Here is a 27,206-nt window from a genome sequence, read left to right on the forward strand (position 1 = left end):
ATGATTCGAGGAAAATGGATTTCCCCATACGTAATGTCTCGTTCCCTCCTCTCAGGGAACTACGGTTACGTGAGTAACCAGAGACGTTCTCTTTAATACCGTGTGCTTTATATACATGTTGCTGATTGGACTGCAGTTCTGACACGCCCACCAAACAAGAGAAAACGCATCTCAAACCCCGTTCCACACCGGTGCAGGACGTTTCCAGGAAACATGACGTTCAACCCGGAAACCGTAGCAAAACGTTGCGCACCGTTGTGATCTTGAACATGCCAATGGTGTTACCTTAACATTCTAACTCAATGAAGAATTTTGGGTGTGTGCATTTTGGGCGTTTGTTTACGTCAATTAAAATTCTCCATACGAGAAAAAGAAGAAGAAAATAAAAACACTAGATATCAGTCATCAGGTAAAAGATGAGAGCACTCCTCTGGTATGTTAAAAAGCGTGCCAAAAGTCTTTATACTAGGAAAGGGTAATCAGGGCAATCAGCCAAGAAGAAAAACTAAAGTAACAACACAGTTTTGATGGGCGATAAGCTGATAAAAGGAAATGTTTTGTTCATGCAATTTGTTTTTTTAATGAAGTCTAATTATGGTTACAACATATTATTAGACTAAAACATTATTAAAAAAAAAATATATATATATATATATAAATGAAAAGAAATGTGCAAATATGCACAAAAAAATGTTGAAAAATGTTTTGTAGATGTGTGGTGACTGGTAATCAGTTGTATCTGAGGGGATGGTGTGATATACAAAAACATTCTGACATCACTGATGGGAACAATATGTGAGAATAAGGACACACCTTTTTGCATTATGAAATCTTGGCTCCAGAAATACACACTGACTACCAAAAGTAAAAAGAAATCTTGGTTGGAAGGATTTCTAATGTTTTTGAAAGTCTCTTATGCTTACCAAGGCTAGCTACATTTATTTGGAAAGAAGTAAAAACAGTAATAGTGAAATATTATTACAATTTAAAATGACTCTATTCTATTTTAATATATTTTAAATTGTTATTTATTCCTGTGATGGCAAAGCTGAACTTTCAGCAGCTATTACTCCAGTTTTCAGTGTTTCATGATCTTTCAGAAATAATTATAATATGCTGATTTGGTGCTTAATATTTTTGTGGAAACTTTTTTTTTTTTTCAGGATTCTTAAATATAACTTTTTTTTAAACTTTTTTGTAGCAAACTTCTACACTGTCACTTTTCATCACATTAATACATCCTTGCTTAATAAAAACAGTATTTTCTTTAAAAAATCTTACTAACCTCAAACTTTTGTGTAGTATGATTTACATGATTTCCAGTAGTCAGTGTCTAATGTTCAGTTGATCATTAAAATTAATGTTTATTAGTAAAGCCATTGGCCAAAATAGTTTCCTCTAGAAGTAAACTCTGTTTTAGAGGAATCCTGTGACTACAACTAAATGTAAAATGAATGTTTAAAAAAATAAATTACCATTAGCAATATCTATATATTCTTCAAGACTTGACCTTGTATTTTGCTAACCGCAGTTTATTTCTATGGATAAACAATGGGTTCTCACTCTAAGTTGTTTTTATATCATGCCGGAAGGAAATAGGTGATGCTATATTTAGAAGCATTTTTCAGCCCATTGATTTGAGCTTTGAGAAAGGTGTTGAACTATCCACCTAATCACAGAAAGCACAGAAATGCCTTTGATACAGCTACTGGTCTATAGTTATTTGTAATGAAAAACTGCTTTGCTAGAAAAGTATCTTGAAGAGGGGTAATTTTAACATGAAATAGATAGAATGTATAATTCTTGTTTCCCCTAAATGCATCAGCAGCAACATAAATCTAATCGCATTGCAAAACTGTGCAACTTACATGCATTTTGATTATTTAACTTTGTGTAAAATTTGCATAATATATTTTTTGTATAACCTTCCAGTAAAGTTTCTTGGATGTGAGCCATAGATTCCCTGACAAACCTGCTTTCTTCAATGAGGAAACAACCTGTCATTTTCTGCGATGGATAGGGTTTCTGCAGACCCATTGTCAGATACAGATCAAGGCATGTTCTAAGAAACCCCATAGATGAATAAATGGTGCAACTTCAAATTTTCTCCAAATTGTACATTTATATGCATGCAACATGTAAATAATGTCCTGTAATGTGATATTCTGATTCTGTTTCCAGTTAATCTCATTGGATGAATCTTACTGCATTCCAGTGACGGATCCTTAAAATCACAATCACAATTCATGAAAATAACTGTTTCATTTGTTCAATTCTCTGCATGGGTGTCATTTGGGTGGGTCCATCATACAGTATACAACATTTCATAGATCCTGTGCCTGTTTCTCTGGGTATTGTGTTCTTACACAGAAATAGTATCTCAGTGACTTTTCAGTATCGAACCCATTATTAATTGGTTTCTAACAACACTCCTATTTTGTTTACCTTTACTCATCCAGGATGTTATATGTGGGTGTATGTGTGTTACGCATACACAATTATACATACAGATATAGTTGGTGTTTCTAGGTGTCCTCTTCTGCATGACCATTTCATGATAGTAGTGCAGATCTGGGCGTGTTTTGTCCCTGGCCCTGATGGGAAGAGAAGATGGAATTTCTGGTTATTCACTCAGGTAAAATGTCCATCTGCCAGTCACAAGCAACAACACCTTATCAGTTTGTTTTGGTTGTCAAAACCACCAGATAATACATGAATAAGCTAGTGGGGATTGTGACGGCCCCGGGGCCTCTGCCAGGGTATTAGTGTGTGTTTCTCTGTCTTTATATTTCAATAATGAAAAATCTTTTATCTTTATAGATACTATAAAATTTGAAAAGCATTAAATTACTGCAGAAATTAAAAACACCTACAGTCTGATTTACACAATGCTAATTGTGAGACAAAATCTGATTATGTAAAAATGAGTTATGTCACCTTCAGCACTTCAAAATGCAGGTGTGCTTTTTACAGAATGTGGAAAAACTGGTTTTACTCAGAGAAAAATGCATGTTGGAAGTTTACAAGAGAGCTACAGATCTCTGTTCTTGGCTGTGATGGGAAGAGTAGGTGGAGTTTCTGGTTTCTGTTTCTTTTTTTAAGTCCCTCTCAGAGAATCAAACAACAACATCTGAGTTCTGTTCATCATGTTTCATTCATTGAGTTTGTAATAAGAATTTGGTTGTGGAAACTATCAGTCATACATGAATAAACTCATAGTTATAGTTATTAGATATAGTACTTATAACGTACCACATTATAAGTACTAAATATCTATAAGTACTAACATATCATTATAAGTAATAATATAAATAAAAGATTACCATATTCAACAGGATTAATTTACGTTATTTTATAATATCGGATTTACCCATGAGCCATGTTTGATTTTTAGTAGGAACAAACAATATTTTGACCCCATATTGGTTGTTGTATAGGCCAATCTTGTATATTTAAAGTCCTCCTGTGGTGAAAATCAAGCTTTTAATGTTGTTTATATGTCTATGGTGTTTTTAATATGCTTTAAGACAAATTCATAAGTCAACATCATTGCTGAGTATTTTCTCCTTAAAACTTGCATTGAACCAAAGACGCAGTTTGAAATCGCTGGTGTTTCTGACGTCACAAACTACCTTGTAACCAATCACGTCTCTATTCTCTAAACCTCTATTCTCTTAATGAGTAGTCAGTGGTGTGGTGGTGGGGGGTTGGAGACGGACTTTTGATTTGAGCTCGGCGACTTCTCCAACATGGGGGGGTGGAGACGGACTTTTGACTTGAGCTCGGCGACTTCTAAGGGCCCCCGCCCTGCCTCGGGCCCTGGGTACACTCGGTACCCTATATCCCCCCAGTACCACGCCCCATGGCGGATTGCTATTTACATGACGGAATTTGCAAGCTGAAAGACTAAACGCGTCTCCAGAGCGCAAATGGATCTGCTGGTGCGCGAGGTTAAAGCATGCAAGCAGACCATCTACGTGACAAGCCGGATTCCTCCATATCTTTTATGTGTACACAGACACAATATTAATCTTTTACATTGTAATCCTTTTATTTTTTTTATATTTTGTATGTTTGTGTGCTGCTGCGCGTCCCTGTGTGTGTAATAAGCAGTGTAGTGCATTGTGGACCCGCCTATAGGCGCACATTACTAACGCGCTCTTTAAATAACAAAAAAAATATTGCGCCATCGACTTTTGACCAGGTTTTACTTGGTCAATTGCGCAATATTTTTTTTGTTATTTAAAGAGCGCGTTAGTTATGTCTATTTCAGTTGCCTCAACATAGCAACGTGCCAACAATGCGCCTGAACACACCTCGTTTTCAGACCAGCAGCCCATGAGCGCACATAGGCGCAAATGTATTTGCTGTTTAAACAACAGGACGTGAAAATGATAACTGCGTCAGGCTGAAACTAGCAAAAAAACACTTGTGTCGCGCTATTTCTGCCTTTTAGATTTAGATCATGTAGCATTAATCTAAATAGAGCTTCAGATGCCAGTTGCTGTGTGCATTCATGCATAAAAATTAATTCAGTTGTTAATTTCTTAAATACAACCATCTTTATTACTTTTACTTTGAAATGCACAATAAACTCTCTTGTATAATATCCAACTAATCATTAAAATTAATTGATTATACCAATCCTGAGCTCTATATTAAATCGATAGTTTTTAGTGAAACACACAATGTTAAGAGTCATGTGTTAAGAATTATGAAAGTTTAATAACATTTCACCGTGTAACAATGTGCAAATGCATGCTTTTGTACAGCTACTACTTTTTCAGTAATCCATCTAAATTGTGACTGAAAAATTTAAATCAATGTATAATGATTTGGAGCAATATACATAATTGATTACATACTTTTCAAAATGAAATACACAATGACAGTAAAGTTGTATATACACAGTATATAAAGTATCTCATACTGTTAGAATTATAAAAAGTACAGAGCCCCTAAAGGGACATGTTGAAGAAAAAAGCGAGATAGGAGGAAACATTATTGTCAATGATTTTGCGTTCGCTGGCAAATGTTTTGTGTTCCTCCGAGAAACTTTACGTTTGCTCACAAAGAACAAAAAAAAAGATTTGTGAGCAAATGCAAAGTTTCTCCAGGGAACACTAAAGTGTTTTTAGGGGGAAGCGCAAATGTTTTTGTGAGGGAACGCAAATGTTTTCAGTGGGACCAAAAGTTTTTGTGAGGGAACGCAAAAGCATTTACTTACTTTTCCTCCCATCTCATATTTTTTCCACCCCCAATGTCCCATTAAGGGGAAAAAAGTGCAGCTTTAAAGAGGTTGAAATACATGAACAGTTTTTTTTTTACCACAAATTAACCTTCAGTTCATACTTGTTATAAAGTAATACTTGACTCTTGTTCTTCACATAAGCAAACATAATTCATCAAATTTATATAGCACTTTTCTGGGTACTCAAAGGCAAAAGCGCTTTACATGGAAGGAGGAATCTCCTCAAACACGACGGCAGCCATATTGCGCCAGAACGCCCACCACACACCAGCTTACTGGTGGAGAGGAGACAGGACTAATATATACCCACTACCACTTATAAAGTTTTATGTACATACAGTCTAAATGTTACTCATTTCTTTCACTCAATGGCATTTTCAGGTCAGTGAATCTAACAAAATTCATTCGCATTGTTTTATGGACAAGCAAAAGAAGACAAGGTACTTTGTCTTTTTCTTATTAACACCTTGGTTTCCACCTGTATAATTAGACTAAAATGAATGAGTTTTAATGTTCAACAGACCTTAAACTAGACGTGTACAACATTTCTGATAACTCAGTGGTGATAACATAATTCACATGAGATTTTGTTTCATGTCCTCAGAGTGATGTGCAGAAGCTGAGATCCTGGAAAGCCCAAATAGTGAGTTTTACCTGCAGATATTTTCAGTTACATTATTTATAGATCTCTGAATTTAGTGACTTGCTTAGTCTTCTTAGGTATGTCTGTATCTCTTCTACTGTGTCTGTTAGCAGGTCATTGAAGGCCAGGATTTGATCCCCCTTATGGAATAGAAGTGAATCCTGAATCTGCCGACACTCAGACACACTGGAGAGGAAAAGGATGAGAGACAAAGAACAATGAGACACGTAATACAATGTAAGTTGTTCTTTTGTACTCATGTTCATGTTTTCTCTATTGGGATTCAACTGCAATAACTAATTATGTATCAATGAGAGTGGTACCATGGTTTGCCTTCTTCCTGTTTCAAGATCAGACTGTTTTTCAGACTGTTTTGACTAACGCAGATCTTCTTCCCGCCACGTGTGTTCGCCTTTCGCTACAATTAGAAATTTACATTGATGATTTTAAAACAGATGCCACATTTTTTATAACCTTAGTGCTAAATATAGCTGAAAATCAAATGGCAAAGGAAATTAAGAAAGTGTTTCCTTGGTCCCACTTTATATTAAGTGTCTTTAACTATGGTGTACAAATCATTTGAAACAATGCACTTCTTGTGTAAGTACATGTTTTTACAATGTAAAAAATTACCTGCATGTAATTACAACTGTAATTAATTTATGTAATTACATTATAATTATACTGTTGACCCTTCTCTTACACCTTAAACCACTCTTAAGCCTATCCATATCACCAAACCTGTCCCTAACCTTACCTGTATCCCACCTTAGTAGCAGCAAGAGTGTTTTGCAATACAGCATGAACATAATAAGTACACTGTACGTAACAATTTATATTTTTTGATGTACATTTTTAAAGACACCTAATATAAAGTGGGTTTCCTTTTATGCATTATACTCTAATTGTATTTCTAGTGTTGAACTAATGGACTAATGGGGGAGAAGGGTGAACTGAAATGATAAAAATCACCTCTTGTTTAAAGGCGCCTTGTTTAGCTCTGTAGAGGCACAGTTCCCATTGAGGTTGAGGAGACAAGGCAGAGAATGTCTCTCATCTGTACTCATTCTAAGGAAAAAGTTAAGAAAGTGAAACAACGATGACATCATTCAGACGTATTCAGCAGAAAAACACAGTTCAAAGCTGCCATGATGTCAGTAAAACTGCATTGAAGTCAAAATGTACCGTTTATTTTCATCGTCCGTATCCTGGTTGACGGCACCATTGCACACAGAGGACTCGTGGCCATTAATGGAAGTGCTGAAAAAGACAAAATAATAATACAAATGTGTTTAACTTTATGTATTTTAAACAAAAGGGCATTAAGAATTAAGATAATTTGAGTGTTGAACAAGGCTCAACCTCAGAACAATGCTTGCTTAATCGTTCTAGTCAGAGATGATTGCTTCTCAAGTATCAAGATGCTAAAATAATGCTAAAACTTAGCATTCATCCATGATGAGCAAGACTGTTCAGCAAGACTGGACATTTCCAAACAACAAAACAGAATGTTCAGCAACGCTGAGATAAGAGTTGTTTTGTAGTCTTTAAATAAACGAAGAATTACATCTATGTGTAGCATCTGAGGCTCAGGGGAATGAACTTCGTGAGCACATTACAATGTGTCAGACCGGGCGGCAACATGCACTGAGTTAACTGTATCTTGTACAACTAACACAATAGTGCAATGTCATGAGGTGAATCGAAGACTTCAAAATTACTTTGTCTGTATGCATGCAGTGTCCGCCTCCGGTTGGACATCTTCCAACGCCATTTGCCTAATCAGGAAAGACCACAGAATTTAATTAAATGTCTCTCAGAAAATTGCATTTTATCAACAGAGTAGCCTACATTTCACTATGCCAGTTAAGGGGAAAACACCTACAATGATGCCATGAACATGTATTCATTGCTGTCCTCTGGAGATTCATCCTGTTTCCCATCCTTCTCATCTTTATCCTCGTTAACTGAAATCTGTCAAATTGAAGTGAGTTTTTGTCATATGGAAGTTTAAAAACATTTGTGTTAAAGAAGCATATAAATGTGTAAAACCTTGCGCTCTACTGGTACTGGAGGTTCGCTGAACTTGCGAGGATAGTCATAATGGGTTGGGGTTGGTGGAGGAGATAACATTAGTTCAGGTGCTGACCATCTTTCATCAGACTGAATTTCAACCTTTTCTGAACTGTTCAGAGGTGCAGATGTTGATCTACTTCTGTTGTCCTGAGGAGAAAAAATAAACTATGTGAGCATGCGCAACCTTTTCACACACTTAGATTTTTTGTTTCTTAGGATGTTAAAACACTCATCAAAGTACTTAATAAATTATGCGTGATGTGTGAGTTTCTAAACAAAAAAATATATATAAAAAAATAAAGAGTAATTGTTGAAGTTATAATAATATTACAAATTACAAATAATTTACAAAATAATTAAAAGAGAGATATTAGAGAGAAATATTTTAATGTTTACCTCAAGGGTGTCAAATGTATGTCTCCGTTTATCTGATTTCTGGGTATTCAGGGCTTTGTACCAACCATTCACATCATCACTGAAAACACCAGAAAACATTTACTGATTTGGAAAAAAACGTCATCAGTTGTTTTAAAATGAAAATTAAAAGTTTAAACTAAACAATTTCTAAAATTATATTTACAGTATATAACTTATTTTAGAAGTATAATGATTAAGCTACTGCTTAAAGACTCTCAATCTTACTGTGTATTTTTCTTTTAATTTCATGTCTCTTTGTTTATTTCGTTTTTTTTGTTTTTGTTAGACTCCATTTTAAATATGTATATCTTCAAAACCAAAAGACGGGCTAAAAGCCACACTTCATGGAGACTTTTATTATTATTTTTGTCTGTATCATGCTGGCTTTCATGGAACTATGGCGTGACAACAATGAGAGATATGATCAAAATGATGGTTGCAAACCTGTCTTCTCCAATGAGAAAATAGTCTCTGCTGTTTTTGTGTGTGTCGTCTTCCACCCTCAAGAACAGCACAGAGGATGGAGGACACTTGAAGTGTTTCTGAATCCAGTCCCGCATCTGATGTGTCTCTAGGGCAGTAAACATCAAGATGATCCTTTAAAACAGTAAGAATTTTTTTATTATAGTGTGAGAATACTGTGTTTATTTTTGAGTGTGATAGTGTATTACTTACTTAGAAATGTTGATCTCTCCCACAGGTTTGTCTCTCTTTTCGTTGTTGGTATAATATGTCAGATGGCAGGCGTCTTCGCCCGTCTTGGAGAGCACAAAGAAACGGCGTTTCCATGATTTCTGTTATATACCAGGTAAAACTGTTAAGTTTCATGAACATAGAAACTGTCTTTGACAGACTGCAGATATTTAAATTTCAAGTTAAAATGCAATATGAGACCTACGAAGGTTTTTAAAAAGGCCGGTTGACCAGGAGACTTGTGCAGGTATCCAGTGTACACTTCCTCCACCATTGCTGGTTCTTTGTAAAACTTTGCAGCAGTTGCTGCTGCAGAAACGTGAATAAAACCGATTAACATTAATACATTAATAATAATGACAAATTAAATTGAGTGGTAGGCTTTCTTGATTATAACATTTATCAAGAGGTTTTAGACTTACTTTTATTTTTGAACATGTTCATGTTGTTGTGCTAAAATAGATGTGAAATGTTTAAGTTGTTTTACTGTAAGCACTAACATCAGATACAATCGTATTTTAAAAAACATTTATGATTTTGTATATATATATTCAGTGAAATGTCACCACAGAACTAATTAAAATGCAATAAATGAACCATCCATATTCATAATATTTTATGAATAGTATCAGCATTATTTCTTTACAAGCATCACAAAGCAGAATCATCAAATCAGTAGCCATATTCTATAATATTATTGTCTTACCTTGTGTCTCGGTAAAAATAGTGTCCTCTGAAAAGCTCTCTCAACATGCGTGTTATGATGGCAGATTAGGAGGAAGCTCGAGGCCTTTTGTTCCTTTATGTTCCAGTTCTAGTTATGCTGCTAACAGGAGGAGTTTCTGGTCATATTTAAGCTCAGGTTTAAAGGTCCCTCCCTTTTGATGATGTCAGTTATTCGTTTGTGGAAATTACCAGACAAACAAGACGATCATAATGGCTTTGTGGTATTGTGGAAAACGTTATACTACAAAAAGAAATTAGCTTCTGAGCATACCGGTATGCAAGAAACTGTAACTGAAAATAATATGTACAAATATACACTGAAACCTGACACTTTTCCATTTATCAGAATATAGTGATTTTTGGGGTTAGAAGCTCTTGGTTTCCCATAGAAATGCAAAAGGTTCCAGCATTTACAAAAATATATACAATAGAAGTGAATGAGACCCATCAACTTTTTGGTCACCGAAATTATTCAAAATATGTTCTTTTGTGTTTAGCAGAAGAAAGAAATTCATAAAGGTTTGTAATCAACTTGAGGGCGAGTATCTGAGTAAAGGATTTCACCCCATTTTGGGGTTAAATTGGAGTAAATTTCATCTAACAGTAGTGGGGGACAATAAACAAAAAATATTTCAAAAGCAATTTGTGATGAGGACACTAATCATACAGCCAAGATTGCACTTGTAGCTTACACAAAGGGATAGTTGTTTAAATATGAGTTAGGTTCATAGATTCACCAAGCGGTCATGTTATAATTATTTAATTATCTTGTGTCCTCCACAGTATAGGTTTCGTCTGGGACAGACAAGCCCACTGATCTGCCACTTAACATCATATTGAGCAAATCCCAACACACCGGTAGATCTACAATATTAGCCTAATATCAGCAGTTCACACATAGGCGTATCGCTGTGTTAGTTGTAGTGGGTGACTTAGTATCCAACAAACTGTATTAAACAAGCCACCAAACAAGCTAGGTAACATTATAATTGCTTTCATAGCGGACGCATGGAAAAATAGATTGGATATCATCTTTTTTTTTGTTTTTTGTCATGACTAATTTATTAATGACAGCATCATCTGTATTAAAGAGAAAATAATCAATTAATCCGATGATTAAAGTGAATAAGATTGACAGCCGACTTACTGGAGTTCCACAACTACTGAAGAACTTGATAATCTAGATTTCTTTTTATAATAGGAGTCTGGGTCAAGGGTCCCTGAGAATGTAAAGATCTATATTATGTCATTGATTGTACATACGTAAGGGAAGGGGGTGTGCAGAATTTTTTTCATTGTTGCACTTTGCTTATTCCTGGCATAAAAATACATGCAAACCTACGACCTGGCACTGATTTATCCCATCTTGCATTCGAATGCACCGATACAGATAAATTGTTTTGAGGACAAATTGGAACATTTTACAGTAAGCAAAGATTTTAACATAAGAAACCTTTATAATCAAAAGGCTAAATATCTTACAAAAATCTTTATTTTACTTTGCAATGCACAATAAACTCTTGTGTATATATCCAATTAATCATTCAAATCCATTGATTATCCCTTGTATCTCCGAGCTCTAATATTTAAATCCCTAGTTTAAGTGACACACAATCACACACAATCAAGGGTTAAGAGTTATGAAAGTTTAATAAAAATTCACAGTGTAACAATGTGCAAATGCATGCTTTTGTAGAGCATAATTCATCAATAAATTAGGTAGTCTATATCTTCAGTAATCATAAATCTAAAGAGTGACTGAAACATTTAAATCAATGTATAATGATTTTGAGCAATACTGTTACAGGTGTGGTGCAGGCAGATGAAGAGGCAGCAGTCAACAGGTCCAATTCAAATATACTTTACTCAATATAACAAAACAAGGATCACGGGAGACAGCAACACACCATACACAAACGAGAACCGACAAGGACTGAAGGAGAACACAGAGTTTACATACACAGAGAACAGATAGGGGAACAAGACACAGCTGGGGCAAATTAACTAGACACAGGGGAAGGAACTGAGAACTAACGAGGAGAGGGAAAACTGAGGAGGAGGAGGAGGAGGAGGAGGAGGAGGAGGAGGGGGGGGGGGGGGGACTCAGGACACACATGTAACAAATACATCATTAATTACATGCTTTTCAAAAGGAAATGCACAATGACAGAAAAGTTGTATCAGTATAAAGTATCTCATACTGTTAGAAATGTAAAAAGTGCAGCTTTAAAGAGGTTGAAATACATGAACAGTTTAGAACTGAACTGTTTAAAACTTTAGAACATTTTTCACAGTGAATTAACCTTCATAATTGCAATAAAATAATACTTGAGTGAATCTTGTTCTTCACATAAACAAACATGAACTAATATATACCCTCTACCACTCATACAGTTTTATGTACATATATACACTCTAAATGTTATCAATTTTTTTTCACTCAGTGGCATTTTGATGTCAGTGAATATAACAATTAATTCACATTGTTTTGCGTATTTACATGATTAATGTACAAGCAAAAGGACAAGGTAACTTAGATAACCTAATTTCCACTTCTGTTATTAACGTCTTGTGTATGATTAGACTCAAATGAATGAGCTTTAATGTCCAACAGATCCTTTGATCTTAAACTAGGTGTGCACAATATTTCTAATAACTCAATTGTGATAAGAGAATTCACATGAGATTTTGTTTCATGTTCTCAGAGTGATGTGCAGGGTTCAGAGTGCAGAGGCTGGGATCCTAGAAACCGCCGAATAGTGAGTTTTACCTGCAGATAATTTCAGTTACATTATTTATTGATCTCTTAATTTAGTGATGGAAAAACATCAAATGGAATCATCATCTTACCTCATCCTTGCTTAGTCTTCTTAGGTATGTCTGTATCTCTTCTACTGTGTCTGTTAGCAGGTCATTGAAGGCCAGGATTTGATCCCCCTTATGGAATAGAAGTGAATCCTGAATCTGCCGACACTCAGACACACTGGAGATGAAAAGGATGAGAGACAAAGAACAATGAGAAACATAATACAATGTAAGTTGTTCTTTTGTACTCATGTTCAAGTTTTCTCTATTTGGATACAACTGTAACAACTTTAATCATGTATCAATGAGAGTGGTACCATGGTTTGCCTTCTTCCTGTTTCAAGATCAGACTGTTTTTCAGACTGTTTTGACTAATGCAGATCTCCTTCTCAACATGTGTGTGCATTTCACTACAGAATAGAAATATGCATTGACAATATTAAACAGATGCCACATTTTTCACAACCTAGTAAACATAGCTGAGAATCAAATAGCCAGGAAACTAAGAAATTGAAATAATTGTTTCCTTGGTCCCACTTTATATTAAGTGTATTTAACTATGGTGTACGAACATTTAAACAAATCATTTGATACAATGGACTTATTGTTTAATCACCTCTTGTTTAAAGGCGCCTCGTTTAGCTCTGTAGAGCCACAGTTCCCATTGGAGTTGAGGAGACGAGGCAGAGAATGTCTCTCATCTGTACTCATTCTAAGGAAAAAGGTAAGAAAGTGAAACAACGATGACATCATTCAGACGTATTCAGCAGAAAAACACAGTTCAAAGCTGCCATGATGTCAGTAAAACTGCATTGAAGTCAAAATGTACCGTTTATTTTCATCGTCCGTATCCTGGTTGATGGCACCATTGCACACAGAGGACTCGTGGCCATTAATGGAAGTGCTGAAAAAGACAAAATAATAATAAAAATGTATTTACCTATGTATTTTAAACAAAAGGAAGAATCTAGATCATTTGAGTGTTGAACAAGGCTCAACCTCAGAACGATGCTTGCTTAATTGTTCTAGTCAGAGATGATTGCTTCTCAAGTATCAAGATGCTAAAACAATGCTGAAATGTAGCATTCATCCATGATGAGCAAGACTGTTCAGCAAGACTGGACATTTCCAAACAACAAAACAGAATGTTCAGCAACGCTGAGATAAGAGTTGTTTTGTAGTCTTTAAATAAACGAAGAATTACATCTATGTGTAGCATCTGAGGCTCAGGGGAATGAACTTCGTGAGCACATTACAATGTGTCAGACCGGGCGGCAACACGCACTGAGTTAACTGTATCTTGTACAACTAACACAATAGTGCAATGTCATGAGGTGAATCGAAGACTTCAAAATTACTTTGTCTGTATGCATGCAGTGTCCGCCTCCGGTTGGACATCTTCCAACGCCATTTGCCTAATCAGGAAAGACCACAGAAAATGAACAATTCAATTAAATGTCTCTCCAAAAATTGCATTTTATCAATAGAGTAGCCTACATTTCACTATGCCAGTTAAGTTGAGAAGTCCTCTAAAACACCTACACTGATGCCATCTGCATGTATTCATTGCTGTTTTCTGGAGATTCATCCTGTTTCCCATCCTTCTCATCTTTATCCTCGTTAACTGAAATCTGTCAAATAGAAGTTTGAGTTTTTGTCATATGGAAGTTTAAAAGCATTTGTGTGCATATGTTGAAGAAACATGTAAATGTGTAAAACCTTGTGCGCTACTGGTACTGGAGGCTCGCTGAACTTGTTAACATATTCATATTTGTCGTCAGACTGATCTTCAACCTTTGGTTCTGGACACTTCTCTAAATCTGATCTAAATCTGCTGTCCTGTGGAAAAAGGTAAGTATGTGAGCATGCACAACCTCTCAAAAGTTTTGACACCCTTAGATTTTTTGTTTCTTAAGATGTTAAAACACTGATCAAAACACTTATGCTTAAATGCTTGAAAATAAATACATTATGCCAACATGAATTTCTAAACAAAACAGCAACAACAACAATTTTTTTTAATATGAATTTAAAATAATATTATGACTGGTAGTTTATATATACGTTACGTACATGTGTGTAAAGATAGAGAGAGAGATTAGAGAGAAATATTTTAATGTTTACCTCAATGGTGTCAAATGTATGTCTCTGTTGATTTGATTTCTGGGTATTCAGGGCTTTGTACCAACCATTCACATCATCACTGAAAATACCAGGAAACATTTACTGATTTGGAAAATCATCATCAGTTGTTTTAAAATGAAAATTAAAAGGTTAAATGAATTTTTTTTTAAATTATATTTACAGTATATAACTTTAGAAGTAGAATGATAAAGCTACTGCTTAATTAAAGACTCCATGAAATTAAGACTTCTTCTCATTCTTACTGTCATTTCATTTAAATTAATTTAAACGTTTATTTCATTATATTTTCTGTATTGTCTATTTTAATGTTTGAATGCTACAAATGCTTTTGCGACTTTTTATATGCAAACAGTCATGCCAGTAAAGCTTTGCTGTCTGAGTTTGTAAGACTTAATTTTAAATGTGTATATCTTCAAAACCAAAAGACGGGCTAAAAGCCACACTTCATGGAGACTTTTATTATTATTTTTTGTCTGTATCATGCTGGCTTTCATGGAAATATGGTGTGACAGCAATGAGAGATATGATCAAAATTATGGTTGCAAACCTGTCTTCTCCAATGAGAAAATAGTCTCTGCTGTTTTTGTGTGTGTCGTCTTCCACCCTCAAGAACAGCACAGAGGATGGAGGACACTTGAAGTGTTTCTGAATCCAGTCCCGCATCTGTTGTGTCTCTAGGCCAGTAGAAATCAAGATGATCCTTTAAAACAGTAAGACTTTCTCATTATAGTGTGAGAATATTGTGTTTATTTTTGAGTGTGATAGTGTATTACTTACTTAGAAATGTTGATCTCTCCCACAGGTTTGTCTCTCTTTTCGTTGTTGGTATAATATGTCAGATGGCAGGCGTCTTCGCCCGTCTTGGAGAGCACAAAAAAACGGCGTTTCCATGATTTCTGTGGCAGATATACCAGGTAAAACTGTTAAGTTTCATGAACATAGAAACTGTCTTTGACAGACTGCAGATATTTAAATTTCAAGTTGAAATGCAATATGAGACGTACGAAGGTTTTTAATAAGGTCGGTTGAGCAGGAGACTTGTGCAGGTATCCAGTGTACACTTCCTCCACCATTGCTGGTTCTTTGTAAAACTGTGAATAAAACTGATTAACATTAAACACATAGATAGCTTACCACTCAATTTAATTCGTCATTAAGTTGTCTTTCTTTGTTATATAACATTTTACTAAATGATGTACAGACATCAGATACAATCAGATGCAAACAACATTTACGATTTCGTAAAACAAAACTAATATTCAGTGAAGACTAATTAAAATGCAATGGAAATTAACCCTCCATCATATTTCATTCATAATATGTTATGAAAAGTATCAGCAATATTTCTATACAAGCATCACAAAGCAGAATCATCATAACAGTAGCCATATTCTATAATATTATTGTCTTACCTTGTGTCTAGGTAAAAATAGTGTCCTCTGAAAAGCTCTCTCAACGTGCGTGTTATGATGGCAGATTAGGAGGAAGCTCGAGGCCTTTTGTTTCTTTCAGAGAGTTATGCTGCTAACAGGAGGAGTTTCTGGTCATATGTAATCTCAGGTTTAAGGTCCCTCCCTTTTGATTGTGTCGGTCATTAGTTAGTGGAAATTACCAGACAAAGGTATTCATAATGGCTTTGATGAATTGTGGGAAACTTGAAACTACAAAAACAAATTTAGTTTCTGTTACACTTACAGTAAGCTGTGAGTCTGTGACTGGAAATAAGTACAAATATTCACTGAAACTGGCACTTTTCCATTTATTGTTTGTTCCCTTCAGGAATGCAGGAGGTCAATTAATAAGTTACCTTGCAGAAATCATTCCTCCTTTGCATGCTGCTGGGGATTTTAGGGGATATTCTTGATCATTGGATTTCAGTAAATATTAATTATTGTCTTTCCTAGACCATTTTACCTGGATATTTTCTTGACTTGTGAGGGGGTTGGGGGTGATTGATGGATTTTTTTTTTTTTAGGGTTAAATATATTTGTTGTACTCAACAATATTACAAACAGAAATACCATGGCATGACATTTCTAACTATTTGAATGAACATTAACAAATGATCTAATATGCATGTAATAATGCTAATACTTTTAATGAAAGTAAAAAAAAAATGATAACAGGAGTCTGGGTGAAGGGTCCCTGAGAATGTAAAGATTGAACTAAAATGTGTCATTGATTATTGTACGTGTGTAAGTGTTTTTCATTGTTGTTGCACTTGTTTCTAGCATAAAAATGCATGCAAATATGTATAGAATGCAAATGCACCATCCTTCTTATTGTTAATGTGTAACAATGATGCTGAAACGTATGACATATAGTGCCGTTGAAAAACAGAGTTACGATACTCCCATAGGCGTCCATAGGAATCGAGGAATGTGGAAGTAATGCGTGTCATGGATCAACCAATAGTTCCAAACAACCAATAGTTCCACTTCCAACAATACCACATTGAATTGCATTAATATTTGTGTTACTTAAGCACACTCGCTAGTAAATTGACGAAATTACTGGAATTATGCAATATTCCCCACCCTGTAGATTCTACAGTTCTACAGTGTAGAAGGTCAAATTAACTTTCTATGAAAACTGCGCATTCAAGGAATAACTTGTTATTTGTATGTAACTTGTCAGTTGTTGTGTATGCTGTGAGTATCATCAAATAACATTAGGATGTGAGTAATTCATCTTTTAAATGTAACGGGCTGAATCAGAAATCGCCCCCTATACCATCAAATAGGTCATAATTTGAGGGGACATGCATTTGTTGTGGTGTCCAAAACCATAGTGGACGTTGAGTGCACTCATTCTATCCCACATTGCACCGCAATAACAAATGTACAACTGATGTACACTCAACGGCTGTCCGAATTCACTTCCTCGTTTTCATTCACTCCTTCAAGTGAAATGTATTAGTGGACTAATGTAGGGAATAGTGATTAAGGTTTTAGGGGGCGATTTTGGATTTAGCCACGTACATCACCTGAAGCACGGCATGTCAAAAGAGCCAATGAGTGTTTGTTATCACTGGTCGACGCTGACAATGGAGATGAAGGGCCTGTCCCAAATGGCACACTTCATATGCACTTTTGGTCTTGTGGACTCCATGGCTGCCGTGTGGGCGTGTCCGTTAAGTCCATGCGTAGGGTGTCCCATTTGTCATTTTAGGATTCAGAAGGGTGCTTGTGAGCGCCCCCCTTTGCGGTCGATATGCGCCCTCGATGCGCACTTTTCCCGACAGTCAAAGCAGCGTTACTTCACGAAAGTGCAGACTCGTTGGAAGACCGCGAATGTTTAGGGTGCCATTTGGGACCGGGCCGAATATTAATCCTAGAATAAAGTCTTGAATTTGTGTCTGTTCATCTCAATCGTATGCTGGATTCTAAAGATTTGGATTACAGCTCACAAATAAAATTGATTGCTTTTGTGAACTTATGTTTCGTTTATAGTGTATTTTATGATTCTATTGTCAGTCACAGCATAACTAGGAGGACTAGCTACTCAGAAAATGTATGATTTCAGCATATATGGAAACATAAATGTTTATTTGGTAAAACCACACTTTACTTAAAAATACATACAAATATAGACCATGTTGCAGCCACAGATACAGATAAATTGATTTTGAGGAATTTTTTTTTACATATAGTAAAAGTTTTTATCATAAGAAACCTTCAAAAGGCATAGTACAGTACAAAATACAGAATTAAAGAAAAGCAATACACTGAGTTTGCAGAGTAACATAAAAACGGTAATTTCAGGGTATGAAAGAAAAGTAAATGAAAGAAAATGAATACCAGAAATCTTTTACATTTGAATACTGAAAAATATTGACATTGAAATCACACACAATATAGTTTTAATCAAATGTGTGCATGTTAAAACAGATCATACATTTACATTTTATTTTCTGTACATTTCGCATCAAGGTGAATTTTTATAAGATCATGCATTTGTTTGAAACAATTTGTAATATTATAACTTCATATAGGCCTAATTGAAACGTTGTTTGAAACGTAATATTTAAATATACATTTAGTAGCCTATATTTACACAGTACATAGCTGCATACTTTTCTTTATACTGAAGTATTGTTCTGATCTTTTTGAAAATAAGCTGCCTTGTTCTAATATAATTGACTTTTGGTCATTTGCTTTATATTATTTATTTTTGGTAAATTAATGCAACTTGTGCAATTCATCTCATTATTAATATCTATTGAGGTTCCCAATGCAAACCTATTATAAAAACATTCCCTTTGCTTTGGTTTAGTGCAAGTCAGTGAAACAAAATATGATTTAGCATATAAGAATCCTGTTCAACCTTACATTCAACATACTACTTGAACTGTGAAAATAAAACAACAAATATATCTTAAATTCAGTCTTGTTTCCAGACTGTTATGACAATTAGCACTCAGTAACAACAGGTAAAGAAGCTGGAGTTTAGAATGAAGCCTGCGCGAGTACATTTCTGCACTCATTCTGACAATTCATCTGTGTCGTTATCTTCGCGGTTTGTTTCTGTTCTCAATTCTGTCTGGGGCACAAAAAGAGTGAAACTATTAATATATTTGTGAGTATATGTTTGTATTTCCTCTTGTGTTGTTTGCATGCATCTACCTGATTACTTTTGAATTTTGCAGGAGAAACATAGATGGGCTCGTGGGTCACATGTGATGGCAGCTCATGTGTAACATATGTTGTATGACCCCACTCAACTGTCTGTCATTAACACAATATAGATGATGATATCATTAGATTATTGAATAGCTGCAAATTAAGTGCATTAATAATCAGAATAAGTGGAGTGAACTCTCAAAGCAAAGGATTAAATAAATCCCATTACAACATGAACAAGCAATTTTTCTAAAATTAGCAAACCTGTTTTTTCCCCCCCAGCTTGTTTGATTTAATCAGTATGGGTTGCAGAAATGAGAGCCACATAGACTGATTATGGTGGCCTCTCATTCTTATCTTGGTTCACATTTATTGAGACTTAACTGTGCCACTCTCCTCAGGTGATTAAACAAAAAAATACTTGGGAAACTTTGCCATAAGTTCTAAAGACTTAGTAGACATGGAAGGGCATGTGCTAATATACCTGCTCGTCGTTTTCTGATTGTGGAAGTTCCCTGATGTGTCTCTTCATCCCAAATGTCTGCGTGACAGATGTTTAATTCAAATTATTCAACTAAGAAATTTTTTTGCACACCATGCACAATTATGTATGAAATGCATGCATTTTCAAGTCAGAAAAGTCCAAACATTACCTTGGGATCCAACAGTCTGTGTGGACGATTATTTAAGATGTCAAATAAAGCAGTGAACCATTTTTCCATCTCCCAACTGCACAAATATGTTATATTGCATCATTCAGAGACTATTTAAAAATAGTCGGATCATATCATGATTATGTATAGAAATGACAAAAAGTAATATGTTTCTGTAAAAGTTATCTCTATATTTATCATAAAGATATCATGTACAGTTCTGTGCAAAAGTATTAGGCACGTTAGTATGGTCACACTTTAGGTTAGGGTCCAATTCTCACTATTAACTATCTATTAACTACGACATTTGCCTCAATAAACTCCTTATTACTGCTTATTAATAGTTTGTAACGTAGTTGTTAAGTTTAGGAATGGGGATGTAGAATTTGATCATGCAGAATAAGGCATTATAAGTACTAATAAACAGCCAATATCCTAATATGCATGCTAATAAACAACTAGTTCATAGTGAGAATTGGACCGTAAACTAAAGTATTACCATAAATATTTTTACTCAATTTACGACAAAAAAACCCAACAATAAATCACTGCCATTGAACAAAGCAAACACATTCAGGACAAACCTGTTTTCTCCGATAAGGAAGAAGTCTCTTTCTGGGACTCTAATAAACATTACGCACGAAGGAGAACATCTGAAATGGTTTTGAATCCAGTTCCACTTATTATCCATCTCGGGGTTCAAGAACATGAATGTGATCCTGCAGGACAGGCAGAAAAACAGATGTTCTCTTCTGCAGCCTTACTGTACAATAGTAATTGTTTAAGGAACGTTTGTCAAGACAAACTACACTGTAAAAAGTTGCTACCTTAAATTAAGTACAATCAACTTGGATGTTTCTGTTATTTCAACTTAAATTACATTAAACTCACCTTAAAAATTGAATTGAAAGTTGAAAATTGCTTAACTTTTCTTGGTGAGATAAAGCAATGTAAAAACATATGTCGTCATAACTTATTGATCATCATTTTTTACAGTGTATGATGTCAAATAGATAAGATAAATGTTTGCTAAGGTACTCTGGGTGGTTGACAGACAGTTTTTTTTTTTTTGTGGGGGGGGGGGGGGGGGGGGGTGATGATCTAATGAGGTGGATCAGTGCGTACAATTATTGAACATACTTAGACAAGTCAATCTCTCCAAGTGGTTTGTTCTTCTCTTCATTTTTATAGTACTTAAGCTGGCATATGTTGTTACTGTACTTTAGAAGAACAAAAAACCTCCGTTTCCATGATTTCTGCAAAAAATATATACAGCATGAGAGAAATTGGCAAAGGGAGTCTCCCATTAACGCACTATAAAACCTGTTCTGCTCTTCTAGAGAAACATACCTGAGACTTGAACTGATTCTCTGGGGGAGATTTGTAAAGATATCCAGAACACATTTGCTCCTCTGCACCATGTATGTAAAATGCATAGTTTTTATCTGCAGAGACAAATAATCTATTTAAATCTAAGCCGTATGTGATGACTATAATGTCGATCAGAGACATTTAAAAGGACATACCTGCCATTGTACAGTTGTGGTGATGAGTAATGGAATGCTGTGAGTGTAAGCATAGGAACAGAACAAGCTGTTGTTACTTTAGCATATTCAGCATGATGAATGATTTGAAGTGCCAAATGTTTGAAATTCAAGATTTTCTTTAATGGAACATTTACACTGTTAGGACCTGGCCTCCAAAGCCACATCCACATGGTCTGAGACTACAACAGGAGGTGTGACAGTAAGCCCATCGATCTGTGTTTGCACATGATGGACATTTCTTTAAGATATTAGCAATCCTCAAAAACATACTAGTCTGTTAGTGACACTGTAAACTGAGTCGAACAATCGATATCATTGTAAGCAGCACAAACAAGGAAACACACACACACACACACGTTTTATGGGGACTTTCCATAGACATAATGATTTGTATACTGTACAAACTGTAAACTCTATCCCCGTACACTAACCCTTTCCCTTAACCTACCTATCAAAGAAAACTTTCTGCATTTTTACATTTTCAAAAAAACATCACTTAGTATGATTTATAAGCTGTTTTTGGATTTTGGATATTGCCATCTTTGTGGGGACATTTTGTCCCCGTGAAGTAGGGTTTACCAGGACACACACACACACACACACACACACGCACACACACACACACACACACACACAGAAAACTATTCCTGACCTAAATATAGTTTTGTTTGAAATATTTATTCAGGTGGTATATTAATAAATAAATAATTTTGATTTAACTCACTATCATTGATGCTGCCTTACATTATGTAAATCAGACAGCACAATTTCTTAGCTTGACCTCTTCTGCTGCAGCAATCAAAATTATGCAAGTAATGTTATACAAAATTATGATTTTAGTATTTTTATATGACTGAAAAAAAATTACAGTTTCTGTACCTGAGATAGATGCTCCCTGTCTGTGAGAACACAACATGTGATTAAAATATATGAGGAAGTTTACGCTAAGGTGTGAATCCTTAGAAGTGATGTCACAAGGAAGGCGGTGATTTAAACATATTTAGTTATGTACTTGGACAACAAATAGAAAGTAGAAAGAAGTAGTCAACAAGAAACACTAATGCCACTATTGTCAAGTTTAAACTCACTTTATGTACTCACTATTCAAATAGTGTGACTATATTATCTCTGCAATATACATTATTGGCGCAGATTGCATGTTTTTACCAGACTAACAGTATGACATTGAAGGTGAAGTCACTTCTCCCACCACTTATTATTTCCCGAACATCTCCCGTCTGCAGTTGGTCATAAAAACAGATAGCCCCGCCCCGAACTTACGTCATTGGTGGAGCCAAAGTTGATGTCTGGAGATAGTCGGGATTTTCAAACAAACATTAGGGTCTCATTCACTAATAATTGCGTGGATTATTTCGTATTTGTACGCACAGGTGAACTCACAAAAAATCTCCACCTAACTCACAACATGTGCGTACGCATATGAATTTGCTCTTAACCTCTGGTCTTTAACACTATTACATTGGATTGAAGAAAATGAGTAATTACCAAACAAAGGGAGTATTTTGACAGTATTTTTACTCTGAAAATATTACCAAGAAAATGACATATCCTCAAATGATTTCACATAAAAATACTAAATGCGGTATTTTTTTATGTAAGCAATAACTGTAGGTTGTTGTTTTTACATTTCTTCTTAGACGGAGCGCAAGTACACTTGCACTGTTGTGCGGTGCCGTTTCACACATCTATCAGTTTCAGCATATTTCTATGATTTATGCAAGGGTGAAATCCAGACAAACATTGATCTGCTACATTCCAGAAGTCAACTTAAAAAAACTTGGTGGTAACCTGACACCTTACCTTACACTGTGTAAAAACCCCTGCCCTAATTTCCAGCCATACTTAAAATGTTCTCAATCAAAGAGTCACCGCCCAACCCACGTCAGTTCCCATGCACGCCTACTCATCCAATGGCGTGAGGCTGAATAATCATTGTTTGATGGCACTGTGACTGGAAGTTGGCCATGATGTATCAGGGAGAGAAAGACAGGCGGCAGGTGGCTTGGCACAGGCCTCAATACAAACATTCCTACTCATACGCAATTCATAGAATTTGTATCAGTCATTACAAGGGCTTGGGTCATGGCTAAAGCCTATAATTAGTGCTACCTGCTCCATAAGTGCTTCTGAACTATTTAGAATTTGACCCAGTTGCGACACGCAAACTTAAAACATGCTAAACTTACAACTTAAAATGCATCTGTAGATACAGTAAGAAGAACCCTGTTAAATTTTTACTCTGGTTAAACTGGTCACCCCGATTTAAACATCTAAATATTAGTTGTTGCGACACATGCATCAACACTTTCTAAAGTCTTCCATGTGAAACGGTGATATAAATAGATGTTTTGTTTGGCTAGAAGTGCTGCTTCCCTTCTCTTTTGGGCACTATGCACTCAGTCTACAGCAGGCCTAGTACAGCTCTTTCAGTCCTTTAGCCAGATTTACAGACCACAGTCGTACAACGCGAATACTTCCCAGGGCACAGGAACAACAGATGGACCATCACCCCTCCCCTATTCTTGGCATCTTAACCGTACAGTATAAAGCTCAAAGTTTGGGGCTTAGGCTAGTCGTTTGCCAGTGGACAACAAGACTGGAAAGAAAACCAAACCAATTAAATTAAATCAAGTGAAGAACTGGTTCTAGAATAGATTGGAGTTGAGAAGTCAATGATGAAGACACAAACCCAGGTAAATATTCAGCTCATTTCTATTCATTATGATGGATTTGATTTTGACTTTTGAAATGTCACATTCAAGGACACCCCAATAAAACATCAGGGGCTCCTGAAGAGACAAAGAGACATTCTGGCTTTCCGAATGAAGAAGCTGTCATCAAAACAATCTGACTTCAATGTAAGTTGCCGATACTTCCATTAACGTCTGTAAGTACGATAAAGGCAAAGCTTTGAATATGGCAGTCGGGTTTGTTGTATCTTGAGGACCTTTTATTATTCCACAGAGCAAGACTGCAACTCTAAAAGAGAAGATTAAGAAAAAATACGATGACATGAAGAGGGTTTTGGATGAGGACCTTAGAATTACACTAAGTCAGCTGGATCTTGAGACGGAGGCCATGGAGAGAACTGTTGAGGACAGCATTGAGAAGTGCTACCGCCTCACGCTGGAAATCGATCAGCAGCTCGCTGAACTATCTGCACAGATGGAGAAAGATCAACATCTGGGTCAAGAGAAGGTGCTTTTTTTGTAGTAGCACATACTGTATAGCTGAGGTAGTAACCAAATACTTTTTGAGTAACTTCAAAAATATTTGATGTATAGGACCCCCAAATGCAGTTCATCAAATATAAAGGCAGCGTTGAAAATATATAGCCTATTTTTTCACATAAATTAATACTTTGGTTTAGTGAAGATGCATTGAATTGATCAAAATATTCACAAAAAATATTAAGCAGCTTGACCGATTTTAACTATATATTTAGATTGATTTCTGAAGGATCATGTGACACTGAAGACTGGATTAATGATGCTGAAAATTCAGCTTTGCCATCTCAGGAATAAATTGCATTTTTAATTATATAAGAATAGAAACATTTATTCACAAATATTAGTGTATTTTTGCTTATACTGTATAAATGCAGCCGTGGAGAGCATGAATGACTTCATGTCAAGACTTTTGAACGTAGTGTATATATTTTCTTGTGTTAAACCCATTTGTACAATTTGATAAGAGTGATATCGTAAAGATAATGAAATACTTTGGTTTTATATTGTCATTGTAATAAAGCAAAATGTTAAAACATTACCTGGAAACTATTTTACAGATTAATTGTTTTTTTCCCCACAAAATTATGTAGATTATTTTCGTACTCTTTAAGAACTGTAGTGCCATCAGTAGAATTCAATAATTACTTTAATTAATTAAATTAATTCAAATCAATTAATTGATTTCATGATTTCTGACCAGAATGAAACATTATTTTTTTATTTATTTTTTTTATAAAAAAAGATGTAGCACAATTGCTTTGCCAATTTCTTTGGATTAAAGTGGCTGCTCCATAGATAAATTAAGGCATCTGCAGTGTGGAAATGTTCTACAAATAGCTTACCTTTTCAACCCTCATATCTCCACCTCTCTCTTACTTACAGATGTCAGAGGTGGAAGAAAGGTAAGTAGTGTTGCAGTTTTGGAAATTTGGTTTCTAGCTAGTCCATGATGGAAATTTAAGTTTAATAAGTATGTAACACTCTAAGGTTACTGGAAATTTCTTTTTTAAATTCTTGTTTTGACAAATCTGTGGGACGGAAATGGGCCAAGCATTAAATCAAGCAAGGAATCTGAATTTTCTGCACAACACTTCCTTCTTGTGTGGCATGTTCATTTTTTCTGCACATATTCTTCCTTGTTTATAGAATAATGGAGACTCTGAAGCTGACTGATCCAGAGTTAATACAGATGGATGAATTTAAGAATGAACAGCTGCTCTGCTTAACCATCAACCTGCTACTGTTCATACGTTCTCAGGTTCCTGTCACCAAGAAACTCTTCCAAAGCTGTGAGGGTCTTAACATTTGACATGAGAATTACTCTAGTGCCTTTAGTATGTACAGCTAAAGCAAGTTCAAACATTCCTGCAATGTTGTTTTTATCATTCTAACCCCTGCTAAACCTGTCCTTAGCACCTCAGAGCTCTCACAAGGAATTTGTTTCTATTTATAGAGTCTTATTTTTCCATTTTTCAGATGCCCAAGATGTTGTTCTGGATCCTGACTCTGCTCACCCAAAACTTATTGTTTCCCCTGAGGGCGACTCAGTCTCTTACACTGATACCTGGCAGGAAGTATCTGAAAATCCCTCTCGATTCGACGCCACCCTGAATGTGATTAGCCGAAAGAGCTTCACGGATGTTCGCAACTACTGGGAAGTGCAGGTTGCTGGAAAGACATACTGGGAACTAGGCCTCACTTACCCTAAAATCCCCAGGAAGGGGCGAGAGGAGGACTGCTGGTTGGGACGGGGCCCAGCGTCCTGGTGTGTTGAGTATTTCAATGGCGACTACACAGCCTGGCACAATGGCGTTTCCCATGAGCTCACCCATGTAAGTGGGAGAACCTTCCAGCGCATTGGCATCTTCTCCAGCTCAGAGGGAGGTTTGATTTGTTTCTTGGGGGCAGACACCATGACGCCCCTGTACAGTTTTTGTGCAGGAACCTTCACAGACATAATCTACCAGGCTGTATGTCCTGGTCATGACAACCAGGGGACAAACAGGAAACCGCTGCTGATTTGCGATGCCTCGAAATCTGCCCCCACCTTGTGATAGACAACCAATGAGGGTTGGGGACTGGGTTTATCTATGTGAAAGAGGTTGTTTTTAAGTGTAGATTCAGTTTTTGGGAATTAGTCGGAAAATGTTCCTTAGCTTTGTCGTGTTCCTTATTTGATTATTGCTAGAACGTATGAAATCATCTGTGCCATTTTTTGTATCATTTTACTGTATAGATGGGAAAGTGTGAGTTTACATGTTACTATGTTTTCCCCATGTACACTACATGGGGAAAATGTCACAAATGTCAAGGTAAAGACATTTATAATTTTTCACAAGATTTCTATTTCAAATAAATGCTGTTCTTTTGTTCCGAA

The 27,206-nt window shown here is 35.7% G+C and overlaps 3 protein-coding genes, 1 long non-coding RNA gene and 1 pseudogene across 6 annotated transcripts; 2 read left to right on the plus strand and 3 right to left on the minus strand.

Annotated features, from left to right (window-relative positions):
* The first annotated feature begins 2,527 nt into the window (after nt 1-2,527).
* Nucleotides 2,528-6,917, plus strand: LOC130102805 (uncharacterized). Its single transcript, XR_008809292.1, has 3 exons — nt 2,528-2,635; nt 6,008-6,131; nt 6,880-6,917. It is a non-coding gene; the product is annotated as an uncharacterized LOC130102805 (long non-coding RNA).
* LOC130102800 (pleckstrin homology domain-containing family S member 1-like) lies at nt 5,868-9,576 on the minus strand (annotated as a pseudogene).
* A 2,808-nt stretch (nt 9,577-12,384) lies between these two features.
* LOC130102802 (pleckstrin homology domain-containing family S member 1-like) lies at nt 12,385-15,846 on the minus strand. The gene is made up of 12 exons (XM_056268852.1): nt 15,761-15,846; nt 15,534-15,652; nt 15,304-15,456; nt 14,736-14,814; nt 14,331-14,450; nt 14,154-14,242; nt 13,970-14,026; nt 13,441-13,515; nt 13,228-13,323; nt 12,929-13,021; nt 12,657-12,789; nt 12,385-12,576 (listed from the first exon to the last, which is right to left on the minus strand). The coding sequence occupies exons 1-12, from the start codon at nt 15,827-15,829 to the stop codon at nt 12,508-12,510; spliced, it is 1,152 nt and encodes a 383-aa protein (XP_056124827.1). The 5' UTR covers nt 15,830-15,846; the 3' UTR covers nt 12,385-12,507.
* si:ch211-28p3.4 (probable E3 ubiquitin-protein ligase TRIML1) lies at nt 15,559-27,053 on the plus strand. The gene is made up of 7 exons (XM_056268853.1): nt 15,559-15,670; nt 24,081-24,292; nt 24,362-24,457; nt 24,564-24,797; nt 25,712-25,731; nt 25,976-26,118; nt 26,306-27,053. Exons 2-7 carry the CDS (start codon nt 24,272-24,274, stop codon nt 26,881-26,883), a joined length of 1,092 nt encoding a protein of 363 aa, XP_056124828.1. The 5' UTR covers nt 15,559-15,670; nt 24,081-24,271; the 3' UTR covers nt 26,884-27,053.
* Nucleotides 18,976-21,721, minus strand: plekhs1.4 (pleckstrin homology domain containing S1, tandem duplicate 4). 3 transcript variants are annotated; one of them, XM_056268856.1, is made up of 8 exons: nt 21,558-21,721; nt 21,382-21,476; nt 21,172-21,287; nt 20,616-20,750; nt 20,032-20,107; nt 19,863-19,919; nt 19,386-19,483; nt 18,976-19,296 (listed from the first exon to the last, which is right to left on the minus strand). In XM_056268856.1, the coding sequence occupies exons 1-8, from the start codon at nt 21,562-21,564 to the stop codon at nt 19,239-19,241; spliced, it is 642 nt and encodes a 213-aa protein (XP_056124831.1). In that variant the 5' UTR covers nt 21,565-21,721; the 3' UTR covers nt 18,976-19,238. The 3 variants fall into 3 exon arrangements, with proteins under 3 accessions (XP_056124831.1, XP_056124829.1, XP_056124830.1); XM_056268854.1 differs by lacking the exon at nt 21,558-21,721 and having other exon boundaries at nt 18,976-19,294; nt 19,390-19,483; nt 21,382-21,502; XM_056268855.1 differs by lacking the exon at nt 21,558-21,721 and having other exon boundaries at nt 18,976-19,294; nt 19,382-19,483; nt 21,382-21,502.
* Nucleotides 27,054-27,206: the final 153 nt, after the last annotated feature.

The sequence above is a fragment of the Rhinichthys klamathensis genome, unplaced genomic scaffold, assembly GCF_029890125.1.
Source record: "Rhinichthys klamathensis goyatoka isolate OS25496 unplaced genomic scaffold, OSU_Roscu_1.1 h1tg000277l_1, whole genome shotgun sequence".
Taxonomy (NCBI): domain Eukaryota; kingdom Metazoa; phylum Chordata; class Actinopteri; order Cypriniformes; family Leuciscidae; genus Rhinichthys; species Rhinichthys klamathensis.